Genomic DNA, 16009 nt, shown 5'->3' with positions numbered 1-16009 from the left:
GAGCAGCAAGCTTTTGAAGTCTCTAGAATCAAGTGGAATATTAAGCTAGAGGGGAGTGGGGGTTAGTGTAATAGTCCCAAAGTCTGCAGCTTACAATCAACTTAAACGGAGTGCATATCAGGAGGTTTTATACATGGGGGAGCATTCAAAAATGACTTCCCCCACCTGTACCCACCTTGTTCTGCACTATGATGTGTATACCAACCCTTACAGCCCAATCTTATGTATGCATACTCAGAAACAAGTATCACTGGCTGACATCCAGACCAACACTGCACTAATGCAAATGTGTTGCACGAGCTCATTTCCCTAAAGCCCTGTTTGAACATTATACAAAAATCATGCCATACACAATCACAGCATTGAAAGCTGGTCTGGAAGCCCCACCTTGGCATGTCACTTACCCTCCTCACTAACCATGAGCGGCAACCCAGGGTAAATGCTGCTTAATCAGATTCGTATTTTCAAAACAAAGTGGTTGAGTAAGGGTGTAGCAGCTCTAACATCACCTTCTCTCTTTAAAGCAACTTAAAATGGGACATGCATTCTCTTCTGTGATTTATGCAGCCTTCCTGAGTTTATCAAAGTGTTTCATGGAGCTATTTGAATTGTGTGCCCCTAATTCTGAATTTTGAATTGTGTGCCCCTAATTTGTGCTATGCAAAAAAGCTTCAATGAAATAATGTGCTCATCATTGTCAGGTGACTCCAGATAAGCTTCTGATTTGTCCTTACTACTGTAACAGATAAGGTCTGTTCAGTATGGATGTGCATGAACCGAGGTTTGAGCAAACATTCAGCACCATGGGGAAGGGAGCGCCCTCCCCATGCTGACCACACAAATGGCACCAGTACATGTACGAATGCCATGTGTGTGTAAGTGCCACATGGGGGTACTTGAGTAAGGACCTGCTTTCCTTAAAAAGGGAAGGGGGGGGGAAGACTCCACTGCTCTCCCTGTAGCACCGAACCAGTTCAGACTTCATCCAAATCAGTTCAGCGCCAATCTTGTGCTCAAACCTTGGTTTGTACACATCCATACTATTTACACAAGCAACAGAAAGAGGGTAGGAGGCAGTATATCCAGGTTATCATGGGAATCTTTCCCAGTCAGCTTGCTCAAACAGGGTAGCCCAACTTTTGTACCCTGCTTAACCCAGGTAGGAGGGAAAGAGATCTCTCCTATTTTACTGCTTTGGATGTGTGGGTCCATTTACCATTCCTAGCAGCTCCAGGGAACTAGCAGCCATGAAAACAATAGAATTGTGGCTACAGGGGCTGCTACATGTGAATGTGCTGCTCTGCAAAGCACACTTTATGGCCCTATGCTTGCAACCTCTTTATCAGTCCTGGGCCTGCCTCCTGGCCCTTTGTGGCCAATCAGAGGACAGCTGCTGATGTAATGAGGCTTGCCAGTCTACTCACAGTGCAAAGCATGGTGGGAAGGCTTCTTTGGCCCTAGGAACATAAGAAGCTGCTTTATACCAAATCAGACCATTAGTCCGGCTACCTCAGTATTGTCCACACAGACTGGCAGCAACTTCTCCAAGGTTGCAGGCAGGAGTCTCTCTCAGTCCTGTCTTGGAGATGCCATGGAGTGAACTTTGAATCTGTTCCCTCAGGTCATCTCAGAGGACCTTCTATTGTTCCCGATCCCAATTTCAGTAATGGAGTCCTCAGCTTACTTACTCATGTATGCTGGGTCTAGTGACCCAAATAGTTTCTGATCAACTGTTGCTACTAGCTCTTTACTCCCCTAATCCATGTGAATGTCCAGTGGAAACACTTGGAAAGCTGTGGCTTAGGAAAAGAATAGAGGAGTAATTCAGGGCTTCTGCCTCCTGTTGATAAACTGTCTGGTGGCTTGTTTTTAAAACACAAATTATAAATAGATTATAATGCACACAGTGCATGACAGCACTTACCAGATTTCACAGGTGTTTCTTTGGTGGATACTAGCTGCAGCAAAGTTTGGACACCATATCCCTTCAGACAGACAACGTCTGGCATTTCCAGCAGACGATGCTTAGCAGAGGAAGCATTTCCTAGTGGCAAGTGTTCTTGATAGGTAGCATTGTAGGCAGCACGGAACTGGAATAGTGACATACCCTCAGGGTGCATTCCCAAGATGTGGGCCACCTTCTGCTTCAATTCATCCAGATCCTTCAAGGAATGAGGATCAGTCAGGTTGGAACTGCTTGGCAGCTGGGCTTTAAACATATAATTTATCTCTTTGGCTGGTGGTGATCCACCAAACTGACATACACTTGCCAGCTGTGATGAAACATCAGAATGAAGAGGGGAGGAATTCTTAGTCTTGCCTGAGGTTCCTGAGAGCTCCCAAGAGGAAGGACAGTTTGGAATTGTGGTGGATGGTACAGGAAGGCTCTTGGTCCAAGCTTTGCTTGCTGAGGAATCATGGAAGTTGAATTAAGGATTAAAGTCAACACTGAGGCCTCAAAAAGGAGGATAAACCATTATTGCTGAGTTAGTAAGCAGAGAAAAACAGGTTGCTTATGTGTAACCAATGATTTTTTAGTCATCCGTGCATTTACACTATTCTACTTTCCAAAGAAGCTACTGCAGAGACACATTGCCCAATAGAGTGAATGCATGGATGACCACAACAAAAATAATTGGTTTAAATATATTTCTGTTTCGCCTTTCAACAAAAAGTCTTCAAAGCAGCAAATAAGGCATATGAAGAATAATATAAGAACATATCAACATTTTTAACACCCTAATGCTTATTATTAGCAGTAACACTGATATGAGTAACAAACTAATCAGCACAACCCAACAGCCCTCCAGCAGAGGGCTGCCTTGCCCTGCTGTCTGAAAGCCAATAACGAAGGAGCAAGGGGAACCTTCCATCACAGAAAAAGCCCTTTCTTTCATCACCACTCACCATACTTTAGATGGCAGGGGTAAATGAAACAGGGCCATCAAAGATGATATTAACATATTGGTAAGTTCATATGCGAGAAAGCAGCTTTATTTTGGATCCGAAGTGTTTAGGGCCTCGAAGATCAAAGCCAGCTCTTTAACCAACTGGGAGTCATTGGGAAAGTGTCGACATAGTAGCAATATACTGGCTAACATCAATGGTTAGCCAGACTAATGCTACATTGCTCCTATGAAGGAGGAGCAAATTTCACCATTCTCCCCTTCACTCTGAAGCCCACTGCACGTCCCCAAAATGCAATGGGCAGGGACATTTTGTAGGGAGGCAATGTGGGTTTCAAAGGGAAGATCAACTAAAGTCACCTATCCCCCATAGCACCAGCACAACATTAGTCTGGGTGTCAGCTACTAAAACTACTGAGGAAAACATATACAATTAGTCAGGGAACAGCAACCAACCTCCACTACTTCTGGAGAATCTCAAGAATCAGTTTTCATTTAACTAACAATAAAAAAGGGTAACAAAACAAAGAACACAATTTGTTTTATATTTTTAGCTTAATATTTTAATTGTCTTTTTTACAATCTTGTTTTTAAATTTTGCTGTAAACCGCCTTGGGATTGTTCTAATGAAAGTGGGTATATAAATTTAACAATCAATCAATCAATCAGTAAATCTAAGCAGTTCTGGGGCTACTCAATGCTTAGTTGTCAGACTGCTCAGGAACACTATATACATTGTGAAGTACTCACTGGTTAACAATTGTTTTTGTGTTTATATGTTATTTAGTCTAGGGATTTAGTGAAGTGAGCACAGCAACAGCTGCTAGGTTCTGGGATTGACAGGGAGAGTTCCATGGATCTCAGAACCCAGGAAGGAGAGTCAGTTGGAAGTTAACTGCCGAGGATGAAGCTGGGAGAAAAGGGACTCTAACGTTAAGATGGCAAACTGTATCTGACTGTGCTTTGAACTATGTGTTCCTTAGAAGGGTTCAACTTCTGTTCCATTTTTTTCTCTCTCTGTGGATTGGGCAGTAAATTAATCCATCCATCCAATCACATACATTACCTTTAATTTTGCAGAAGGAATAAAAGATTCCTTCTTTACCCCTGCAACTTGGCAAAGAGGCACCTTTTAATGCAGTGATTCTCTTTATTTAGCAGGGGGAGAGTAACTGGCCCTATCCACCCCCAGCACAGTACCTCGAGTGACTGTTGCTGGTGTCTATTTTATGTTTCTTTGTAGATTGTGAGCCCTTTGGGGACAGGGATCCATCTTATTTATTTATTATTTCTCTATGTAAACTGTCCTGAGCCATTTTTGGAAGGGCAGTATAGAAATCGAATACATGCAAAAAAATAATAATAATTTAATGAAGTTAATAGCCATGAGTGAGTAGTAAGAAGCTAGGATGGTGTTCTTCATTGTAAGGTCCAGGGCCAGTGGCAGCCCCCATCAACCCTAAGTACGGCCCCTTGACTAATTGTTTATTGGGCCTGTGCAAAGCTGAAGATGAATACTCTGCACCCTGGCCTGGCACCATGTGGAGATGTGCATTCTAACAGTACAGTGCTGTGTCCTGCGCCAGTAGGAAGTTCCTTTATAAGAAACGGAGTCCTCTTTAGGGATGTGCAGAACTGGTCCCGTGGTCCGCGGTCTGACGGTTCGTGATCGAACTGAACTCCACCCCGGTTCCGTCAGGACCGGAACCGAACCGCCGGTCCAGTGCGGACCAGTCCGCGCATTAAAAAAAAATTAAAGTGAAAAATATCTACCTGTAGCGCCTTTGGGGAGGGCTTGCTGTAGGCCGCAGGGGGGCGGTATCCCATGAGGGTTCCCCTCCCCCCACCGACCTCCATTGTTACCACCGTGGCCAGGTAAATGAAGTATTTTGGGCCTTTTGGGGCCTCTGTAAAAGGCGAGCGGTGGCCATTTTGGGGGGGAAAGAGGCAGGAGGGGTAAGTGCAACCCGCCCGCCCTTAAAAGGAGACACCCCCCGCCGGCGTCAAACTTCAAACCGGCACCAGCACGAACCGGTTCACAGGCCTCTTGCATGGCCTTCAGACCGGTTTGTGCACATCCCTACTAGCTTCTTTGTAGAGAAGCCTTTACATGGGACATATCATGAGGTGGGTGGGGGCGGGGATGTATATATCATTGCATCACATCACAGGAAGCAGTCAACTTGGAGATTTACCTGGTACATTGTTTCTGTGGCTCAGCTGTGGCTCAGCTACTCTTGTCATCTGTATGATGGGGACAGCAACATCAACCAAGGAAGAGCCAGAATTAACCCCAGGACCTAACAAGAAAAGAATATAAACTTACAAGAATGGACCATCAACAAAATGTTGCATTATATCCCTGGTGTGCACATGTTACCTGAGCCTCATAAATCTCCCATTCTTTTTGTTCAAGTCATCGACCCACTCCTTTCCACTCCTCGCCACAGAGTCCCATTAGTTCGTCCACCTGCTTGTCTGTTAAACTGCACTCTGAGCTCACAAACATTACGTCCCATTGATTAACATGGGAGCCATTTGGAGGCGGGGTTTTGGTCCCCTAGGGTTCCCCCCCTTCAGATTTTTTTGAACATCAACATATCTGCAGGTCACCCAAGTCTGCTGGTACCTCCCACTTACCCACAGGGAGTTCAGCTCCCTATCCATAAGAACCCCAAATTTCAGCACTTTCAACTATATTATAAAGGTATTTCCTAGGATAGATGCTTGCATGATCCTATTGCAAGAAGCAAAGGACTGAGCAAACATCTGTACTTCGGAAACCAAGTACAGACAATTCTAGATGTATTCATCTTGAAGGACAGGGAATACAAAACTATATTGGGCAGGCCACTACTTATTGGTTGATGAGTATTTAAGCTAATTGTCAGTTCTCACAAAAGTGGCCAGAGGCATCAGTGCCCTTTTTACTCTATCTCCCTTGTAGCTTTCACTGCTGCCACCAAGAAAATATCCTTTCTCTTTCTTTCTTTCTTCCTACCCACTGCCTTGCCTTCCACCTGGCTGTATTCCAATGGTGCTCTTGCACTTCAACCTTTGAGCATTCTTTCATGACTGCCAATATATTTGTTCCAAGAACAGTGGAACAGCCATTAAACACGGTGCAGGAAACAAAAGTTTCAAAGCAAGGTGAGCAAAAAGCAAAATTAAGTTTTGACTAATGACTGGAGGGGGGAATAAACGAGGATTCTATGAGAAGAACAATCCTAAAGCATCATCTGCAGTAAACCATAACAGCAGCAGGATATAAAAACAACACAGAAAAAACTAAATCTATATCGACAAGTTACTTCAGTCAGATTCTAAAATCAGACAGTTTCTTCCAGCTCATATATACCCTTTCTTTGTCTACTCCTTCTCCATTTCTTCAGCAAACACTTTCAGCAAACACTTACACAGCTCTCCTTATCCTGGCTCTCCTGCTGTCTACTTTTCTCTTATCTCACTCTGGCTTAAAGAGGCTGATTTGGACTCCCCGCCCCCTCCAAGATTTTGACCAATCAGAAAGGCAATAGCTTAGGTTTGTTTGGCCAATAACTTAAGTTTCTGTTTCCTGGATTGATCTTTTGAACCTCCAAAGCAAAATGATCTTTTAACTCTCCTGGAAAATGGGAACTGACCTCATTCTTACCTTTTTCCAGCTGAACTACTAAATGACCCTATTAGGGCTAAAATTCTAACACCAATATCTATGCCAAAAAAATTTTTTTAAAGTTCTTGTAAAAATCAATCTGCCTACTTTCCTTTCACTATAATGTTAATTGATAATTGCCATCTTCAAATTGATGCATTTTTGTTGTTAAACATCAAAGGCAATATGCAAAGTACACTAAAAGAATATCCACCTGAGCCTTATCTGTAAGGGGCACCCGGCACAGGTGGAGGATGGCAATGAGATAATGACGTCGTTATAAAATATGCCATCGAGTTGTCTCTATATGGCACTACAACTGTTACAAATGTGATCCAAATGTGATCCAAATGTGATCCAAGCATTGCAAGTTGGTGGGGTGGGGGTGGACACATGGACAGACACAGAGCAAGGTTATCTCATAAGACTACTTTCCTAGGAAAATAGGCTAAAAATCCCAACTCATTAACACACTGAATATATATTTTTTAAAAATTCTAAAATATTGGAAATAGTTCCATTCCTTTGTATCACTTGTCCACAGAGGAAAACTAAACTATTTGAGCATCAACCTGGACATTCTAGTAACAGAAAGGAGTGGTAGAAATATTCTCAAAGCAACACTACCGTTACACATTCTCTCCCCCACTGTCCAAATGCTTCACTTTTCATACCATTTTTTCTAAGCTGTGGTCTCAAACCATAAGTAATATCCAGTTGAGGACAGTGTTCCCTGTCACAGGGGTTCCCAGATGTTGTTGACTAAAGGCAAAAGTGTGCCATCGAGTCAGTGTCGGTTCCTGGTGACCACAGAGCCCTGTGGTTATCTTTGGTAGAATACAGGAGGGGTTGACCATTGCCATCTCCCATGCAGTATGAGATGATGCCTTTCAGCACCTTCCTATATCACTGCTGCCCGATATAGGTGTTTCCCATAGTCTCGGAAACATACTGGCGGGGATTCGAACCGGCAACCTCTGGCTTGCTAGACAAGTCATTTCCCCATTCCGCCTACAACTCCAATAATCCCCAGCCAGACAACACTGCAACTGAGAATTCTGGGAGTTGTAGTCAATAACATCTGGGAATCCCTGGGACAGGGAACACTGAGGGAAAACCTGCCAGTAAGAGAAGGGATTTGCAAGGGAAAATTTCACATACTTTAATTTGTGTTGTTGGGTTTTTGTTTTGTTTTGTTTTGTTTAAGAAATGCTATTGAACAGTTGTGAAATAAATTAGGAGCAAGATGTAATGAGTCTATGGCATTGTGCTCAAAAGTCTGCACAAGCAGGTTAATGGAACTGAGTGCCACTTAATTGGCCACTTATTACTCCTGACTGACTGGGCTCAAGCTCTGTAAAGCATTCTGGACCTAGTGCTCTAAGCAAGTTTGGGAACCAAATGCAAGCCTGCCCTAAAAGAACATAGGAACATAGGAAACTGCCATATACTGAGTCAGACCATTGGTCTATCTAGCTCAGTATTGTCTTCACAGACTGGCAGTGGCTTCTCCAAGGTTGCAGGCAGGAATGTCTCAGCCCTATCTTGGAGAAGCCAGGGAGGGAACATGGAACCTTCTGCTCTTCCCAGGGCGGCTCCATCTCCTGACAGGAATATCTTACAGCGCTCACACTTCTAGTTTCCCTTTCATAGGTAACCAGGGCAGACCCTGTTTAGCTAAGGGGACAAGTCATGCTTGCTACCACAAGACCAGCTCCTAGCAGCCAGAGCTCCACCCTCCAAACTTCACCTGATCCAAGTTGGACAACACAGTTGTGCCTCTCCTCCTGGTATCTGATGTTTAGCTCAGGCATTTGGTGTTCCAAGAAAGCCAGCGAGTCTTGGTGGCCTTGGGCAATGCTGAGCCTTTCCAAATCCACTCCATCCTTGGCCAGAAGGAGTTCCTGCACTTTCTTCACCTTCAAGCCTGACTGGTATGCACCAATGAGGTTGGTGAGTAATGCCAAGACTTCTGACAGTGCTGCCATAGCAAAAACAAAAATGAAATACATTACTATAAGGCTGAGTGCGGGGGATCTAAGAATATAAATCTATATCAGTCCAATAAGGATCTATTAACATTTTGTTTAAACATTCCAATTAGGAAAATGCCAGCATTCTTCTCCCAAAAAGTATTTCATATTAATTAAACAGCAAGATCATAAGTTTTCTTTAGCATATTTTGTAGCTAGATTGGTATGACATCCTGCAAAGCTCCATGATTTGCACTCTCAGATTGTAAACAGTGTATGATTCTCCAAGTCAAAGAAAAACGAACAGTTTGAAAATTGAATTTTTTATTTTTTAAAAAAACTATTTAGTGGGCCCCAGCCTCCCAGAAGAGGGTTTGTTTTTGCTTGTTTCTGTATTTTTCTAGGTCGACATGAGAAGTTAAAGGATGCTACATTATTATGAAAATTGACATCTGTACACCTCTCTCAACTTCATCTAATGGTTAAGCTATTTCCAAGCTAAGCACTGGCCTCAACACATAAGAAGGCCAAAAGCCTGCACGCCCCGCGATCATTGGAGGACATCCTGGTTCACTGTCAGGGCATCCTTTAGTTATGTGAGCATTTATCTGAATCACTGCTCTATACACATTCCAGACCCAATTAAACAATGGATCAGGATGTCCTCCAGTGCCTGCTCTGCAAGAAAAAGGGAATGACACGTAGTAGTCAAGCCTTCATCCTCCAAACATCACCTGGTGCAAGCTGAACAACACAGTTGAGCCTGTCCTCTTGGTATCTGATGTTTAGCTCAGGCATTTGGTGTTCCAAGAAAGCCAGCAAGTCTTGGTGGCCTTGGGCAATGCTGAACCTTTCCAAATCCACTCCATCCTTGGCCAGAAGGAGTTCCTGCACTTTCTTCACCTTCAAGCCAAATCTGTACTTGGCAACAAGGTCAGTGAGTAATGCCAAGACTTCTGACAGTGCTATCAGAGCAAAAACAAAAAAGAAACATGAAGTAATTTGAATAACTTTTAGGAAAAAAATTAAAGATAGCAATCTGCATCAGTCCAATCCAAATCTCAGCAAACGATTTTGTTTAGATATTACAGGCAAAAATACTATTTTCTGCTAGTTAAAAATTAGTCAATGATTGCACCTATCCGTCAGTTAATAAGAAAAGGCTGTGTACACTGAGTATTTCCATGAAAGCAAAGGAAAGGCACATAATGTGACACTGGCCCTAGAATTTGTTTTCTAAAGAATTTCAGTTTTCAATAAATTAAGAAAAAAGCAAGGTTCTAGCCCTTGCAGCTATGGAGATATAGTTGAGAGTGTACGGGCAATACTTGGTGCAGTCTCAGAAGCCAGAGGAATTTCTGCAGATCTGCAGTAATCAGAAAGAAATGCACTCCATGTTCTCTCAAACCCAATTCAAGGAAAGTTGGCAAGCACTGGCAAGGGAGAATCAGCAAGTAGCAGGGGCTGCTTAGTGAACCTTCATAGGTTGCACCTCCCTGTTCAGGTTGTCGCCCATGTTCCTCCACTATGCCACGTGAGCAGAGGGCCTTTCCAGAAATGTCTAATAGGCTCTGGAATCCTCTTCCATAAGAAGTCCATAAGTAGTATAATAGTTCCATAAGAAGTATAATATCAGTTCATTTGTTTGGCTTTTATTGTTAGCAGCCACCCTGGATGTTCTAGTGACAGGAAAGAAAAGACTGTACCGTCGAGCTGGTGTCGACTTCTGGCCACCAGAGAGCCGTGTGGCTTTCTTGGTAGAATGCAGGAGTGGTTTACCATTGCCTTTCTCCCATGCAGTATGAGAGGATGCCTTTGCCGTTGAAACTGAAGTGAGTATCCGCCTCCAGCACCTTCCTATATCGCTGCTGCCCGATATAGGTGACTACAAATATATATTTACTAGGCACAGTCTGGAAAGCACACCAGTGGAGATTTGAACTAACAGCCTCTTGCTCCCTAGGCAAGCTGCTTCCCCTATGCGCCACCACAACTGATTCTAGTGACAGAGACCACCACATATGCTTCTGCTCAAAGACCATTTTTCGCTCCCCCCACCCCCACAACAGTTATCTAAAAACCATAAGAAATATTCAAATATTCAACTATGAGAAAACCTATTACTGCAAAAAAGCATTTGCAAAGGAAAATTCCTTACATTCAGTGTTTCTTAGAAGGCAATACAATCTAAAAGCTGTTGTGAAATCACAAGCTGGGAGACGCAATGACTCACTTGCACTTGGCTCAGGAAAAAACTACAGAAGCAACAGGCCGCCGGAACAGAATGCCATTTGCCAGCAGTCTACGTAACCAACAGTCCCAAGGCAATAACTTTTGAGCCAACAGCCAATGGCCATGACTTCGCACTGGGTTCAAGCTCTGAGAGGCATTTTGGATACAGCGGTCTAAGCAATCTGCATGCATGCCCTGCAAGAAAAAGGAATGACACCTAGCAGCCAGGCCTTCATCCTCCAAAACATCACCTGGTCCAAGCTGAACAACACAGTTGAGCCTGTCCTCTTGATATCTGATGTTTAGCTCAGGCATTTGGTGTTCCAAGAAGGCCAGCGAGTCTTGGTGGCCTTGGGCAATGCTGAACTTCTCCAGATCCACTCCATCCCTGGCCAGAAGGAGTTCCTGCACTTTCTTCACCTTCAAGCCTGACTGGTATGCACCAATGAGGTTGGTGAGTAATGCCAAGACCTCCGACACTACTGCCAGAGCACAAACAAAAAAGAAGAAACATGAAATACATTCACATAAAGCTTAGGGTGGGTGGGGGGAATAAAGATAGCAGTGTGCATCAGTCCAATCCAAAGCTCAGCACAAGGTTTTTTTTAGGAATTACAAACAAAAATGCTAATGATTTTCTGACATTTAAAAATTAGTCAATAGTTGCACCTATTTGTCAGTTAATATGAAAAGGCTGTGTGCACTGCATATTTCCATGAAAGCAAAAGAAAAGGCACAGAGTGTGGCCCTGGAATTGATTCTCTCAAGAATCCCAGTCGACAAAACAATAAGAAAAAAGCAAGGAAATAGGAAAAAAGCACAGCCTTTGTAGCTGTGGAGATATGCTTGAGAGTGTACAGGCAATACCAGATGCAATCTCAGAAGCCAGAAGAATTTCTGCAGATTTCCAGTAACCAGGAAGAAATACAGTGCCCTGTATTCCTTTTCTGCATAAGGAGCAGAATTATGAAGAAAAAGAGAAAAAAGGCCAAGCCATGCAATTCTGCAAAGCTTACAGAGATCAAATCAAAGTACAGAGCATTTCTTGTTGCAGAATCTGGGATGCCTTAGCATAGAACTTGGGCATGTATTCTTAGCAGTACATACAGGAGAACCTCGTTATACACGGATTCTATATCCGCAGTTTCGTGGGTGTCTGGCACCCAATTTTAATATTCACTGAAACCAAAAGGTTAAAGCCCACATAACTGTGGTTCCTAAAGGTCCGAAAGGGACTGCTGAGGTTTCTGCCCTCCATTTTGTGGCTCCTTTCTTTGAAAAATAAGCAATTTCCCCCAATATTTTTCATGGTTTGGGGGCACATTTAGCCGCTTGGGGTCATTGCTGAGCACAAGGAGATCCCGCGGAGCACACTACAGTAGCGGGGTGGGGGTTTTGCCATTTTTTGGTATTTAAAAAACTTCATAGACAAGGAACAGAATCCCCATGAGTAATGAGGTTTGCCTGTACTCAGCCCCCATTAAAGCTTGACCTACTGAAGTTCTATTAAAAACCAATACATTCTTAATCAGTAATAATATTTTTGATTTCATATCCTCCACCTCTGCTAATTTTCTCACTGCATACACTATTTACTTTGAAGCAATTTTTTCCCCACAAACCAATAATTCCTATGCTATTGTACCTATCTGAGCCCATCAAAACCCCAGCATACACTAATTTAGAATTTATCATATTTGGTAGCTAGATTTGAAAGACATCTTGCAAAGAACACAGCTTTTCACTCTCAAAAAGTTTTTTTTTAAATCCATTATTTTTCAGGTCAAAGGGAAAGGTACAATTTGAAAATCAAGCTAAACAAGTCTTTGGTGAGTTATGTCAACAACAAAAAACCCATAGAAGCCCCCCCCCACCCCACCCCGCCATTTCAGTGTTCTCTAGGAAGGTATAAGAAATTTGAGATTACTAAAAAATTATGAAAATGGGACAAGTGTACACCTCACCTCTCTGTCTAAATGGAGAACTTGAACACGTCCTAATGAAGTGTTCTTCATTGACAGGCCTGGCGGCCAGTGGTGGCCCCCATCAACCCAAGTGCAGCCCCCTGACTAATTGGTTATTGGACTTGCATGAAGCTTTGGCCAAAGCTGAATACTCTGCACAGTCCCGACACCATTCCCAAAATGCAGTGCTGCACTTTGCCCTGTGGGGAAGGGGAACCCTATTGGGCCCCTGCACCATCTTGGAAGGCATTCACAGAATCCCTGTGAATCCCTGTCCTTTCTTCCCACAGCAATTTTAAAGAGAGCTCTCTCTCACACAGAGAGAACCTTCACAGCTCTGAGAAAACCACAGTACTGTGTGGAGATCTGCAGAGTGGGAAAAACCATTGTAGGTGGGGTTTTTTGGCCAAAGAGGCCCCTGCTTGAAAAACAGTGAAGATCGCTGTCCTAATGGCTAAACCATGATTCTTTTATATTTAGTAAGGGAAAAGCAACTGGGCCTTTCCAAACCCAGCATAGCATCCATCGTGTGGCTGTTATTGGTGTCTACCTTGTGCCTTTTGTACCTACCTTTTAGACTGTGAACCCAGGTACAGGGAACCATCTTGGTTTTTTCTATGAAAACCACCATGAAAATATTTCTGGGAAAAGTGTATAAAAGTAGTAATAGTAGTAGTAGTACACTATTTCCAAGTCCCACCAAAAGCTGAAACTTGAACTAGATATACCTCGGGACAAACGGGCTGCTAAAAAAAAAACACAACCCTAACTTTTAAACGGCATATTTCCCCCCAGAACATGAGGGATATGGGTATAAAAACTCACAATACAGGTATAAAAATCCCAACTAATAAAAAGCTGAGCAATGTGTGGGATAGAACCCTGAAGTGTGCGAGTTCCAATGCCTATGACAACCTCAGTTCCTGGATTCCTGGTTAAGAAACCTTTACACAAGAAGCACCAAAGGAAGGGAGAATACAAACCACTCTACTATACACATCATTGGAAGGAATCAGTTTGGAAGTTCACCTGGTACAGAAGTTGCTGGCTCAGCTTTTATGTTTGTCCATACGGAAGGTATACGGGCATTAGGCAGGGGAGGGACAAAGTTAATCCCAGGACCTTACAAGGGGAGAAGAGGAAAACGATCATGTTAGCAAGGACAGACGCATGCATAATCCAATGACAAGCAGCATGGGCCTGAACACAAATCTATGCATCAGAAATAAGGTACAGAGAATTCTGGGTACGCCAATCTCAAAAAATGCAGAATATAAGCAAGTATTTAGAAGGCAAACACTTGTTGGCAGATCATCTACATTGTTACAAAGAGTGCATCCTTACACTGAAAAGAATGGTAGCTCACTGCCACTTGTGGACAAAACAGAAGTACTTACAAGCACAACATATTTTCAGTCATGGAATGAGTTAACTAATGGAGGAACTAGATGGTACAAGGAAAATATGGGGTTCCCAACCTCCAGTTTTCTCAAACCAGCTTCGGGGTAGGTGGGGAAGGACTGGCATGCAAGAATCAGCAAGTAGCAGGGGCTGCTTAGTGAACCTTCACAGGATGCACTTTCCTGTTTAGGTTGTTGCCCATGTTCCTCCACTATGCAGTGTAAGCAGAGGGCCTTTCCAGAAATGTCTAACAGGCTCTGGAATCCTCTTCTCTAAGAATTTTATTTTTCTCCGTTTCTCCTGGCCTTTCGGCACTCCGTGAAAAGCCATTTAGGGAAGGGATTTGCTTTTTGTTGTTGATTACGTTTCTATAATATATCACTTCATTCCTTTGGCTTTTACTGTTAGCAGCCACCCTGGATGTCTTAGTGACAGAAACCACCACAGATGCTTCTGCTCAAAGACCATCTTTAACCTCCCCACCCCCTCAGCTGCGATCACAAACCATAAGTAATATTCAACTATGAGGAAACCTGTTAATGCAAAAAAGCATTTGCAAGGAAAAATTCCTCACACATACTAGATTTTTACAGCTGTACTGAAATCACAAGTTGGGAGACGCAATGACGCACTTGCACTTGGCTCAGGAAAAAACCTGCAGAAACAACAGGTTGATGGAAGAGATGCCATTTCCCAGCAGTCTATATAACCAACAGTCCCAAGGCAATAATAATAATGATAATAACTAGCTGGCCCAGGCGCATAACATCTGCGTCTCTAGTTCTCCCCACTCCTTCTCGGCTCTCCCCCATTTCTCAGCCCCCTTGGTCATTGTTGCTTTCTCTCCCCTGCTGCAGTTTTCTATTTCTCCCCACCCCGCCCCCACCGTTTTCTCCGCTGCCACCACCACCACTTTCTCTCCCCCCGACACCGCAATTGTTGTTTTCTTTGCCCTGCCGTTTTCTTCCCCCCACCCGCACGCCTGTCCTTCCCGGCTTTCCTCTGCCCCTCCAAGCAGCTCACTCACGAACTCTCGTGAAAGCTGTCACACATGGGATTAGTGACAGGTACATCTTAGATAATTGTATATCTATGGAGGAAGGGAGGGAGATTTGAGCCACTGACCATGATTGCTGAATGAATTCAAGCTCCAAGAGGCAGTTTGGATGTAGAGGTCTAAGCAATTTTGGGGACCAAATACTATCAAATGTGTATGCGTGCCGTGCAAGAAAAAGGAATGAGACCTGGCAGCCAGGCCTTCATCCTCCAAACCACACCTGATCCAAGCTGAACAACACAGTTAAGCCTGTTCTCTTGGTATCTGATGTTTAGCTCAGGCATTTGGTGTTCCAGAAAAGCCAGCGAGTCTTGGTGGCCTTGGGCAATGCTGAACTTCTCCAAATCCACTCCATCCTTGGCAAGAAGGAGTTCCTGCACTTTCTTCACCTTCAAGCCTAGCTGATATGCACCAATGAGGTTGGTGAGTAATGCCAAGACTTTTGACAGTGCTGCCATAGCAAAAACAAAAATGAAATACATTACTATAAAGTTGGGGGGGGGAATCTGAGAATATAAATCTACATCAGTCCAAATAAGGATCTATGAACATTTTGTTTAAACATTCCAGTTAGGAAAATGCCAGCATTCTTCTCACAAAAAGTATTTCATATTAAATAAAGAGCAAGATCATAAGATTTCTTTAGCATATTTTGTGGCTAGATTGGTATAATAAGCAAAAGCTGTGTGCACTGATTATTTCCAAGAAAGCAAGCAAAGAGCACATAATGTGATATTGGCCCTAGAACTGATTCTCTCAAGCATTTCAGTCGGCAATAAAATAGGAAAAAAAGTAACTTTCTTGTAGCTGTGGAGATATGCTTG

At 43.3% G+C, this 16009-nt stretch overlaps 1 protein-coding gene across 10 annotated transcripts in view; it reads right to left on the bottom strand.

The window, feature by feature from the left end:
* LOC128330242 (uncharacterized) overlaps positions 1 to 16009 on the bottom strand; it is a 50250-nt gene that overhangs the window by 7259 nt on the left and 26982 nt on the right. For 9 of the 10 annotated variants that reach the window (XM_053262761.1, XM_053262770.1, XM_053262763.1 and 6 more), the window contains 7 exons: positions 15406 to 15636; positions 13757 to 13849; positions 11015 to 11245; positions 9266 to 9496; positions 8309 to 8539; positions 5102 to 5206; positions 1925 to 2407 (listed from right to left, as the gene is read on the bottom strand). In XM_053262761.1, the coding sequence (XP_053118736.1) occupies positions 1925 to 2407; positions 5102 to 5206; positions 8309 to 8539; positions 9266 to 9496; positions 11015 to 11245; positions 13757 to 13849; positions 15406 to 15636 (1605 nt within the window). The remainder of the gene's footprint in view (positions 1 to 1924; positions 2408 to 5101; positions 5207 to 8308; positions 8540 to 9265; positions 9497 to 11014; positions 11246 to 13756; positions 13850 to 15405; positions 15637 to 16009) is intronic. The other variant, XM_053262771.1, reaches the window with a different exon arrangement.

This window comes from Hemicordylus capensis, chromosome 6 (genome assembly GCF_027244095.1).
Source record: "Hemicordylus capensis ecotype Gifberg chromosome 6, rHemCap1.1.pri, whole genome shotgun sequence".
Taxonomy (NCBI): domain Eukaryota; kingdom Metazoa; phylum Chordata; class Lepidosauria; order Squamata; family Cordylidae; genus Hemicordylus; species Hemicordylus capensis.
This window is presented reverse-complemented; position numbering and strand designations above follow the sequence as displayed.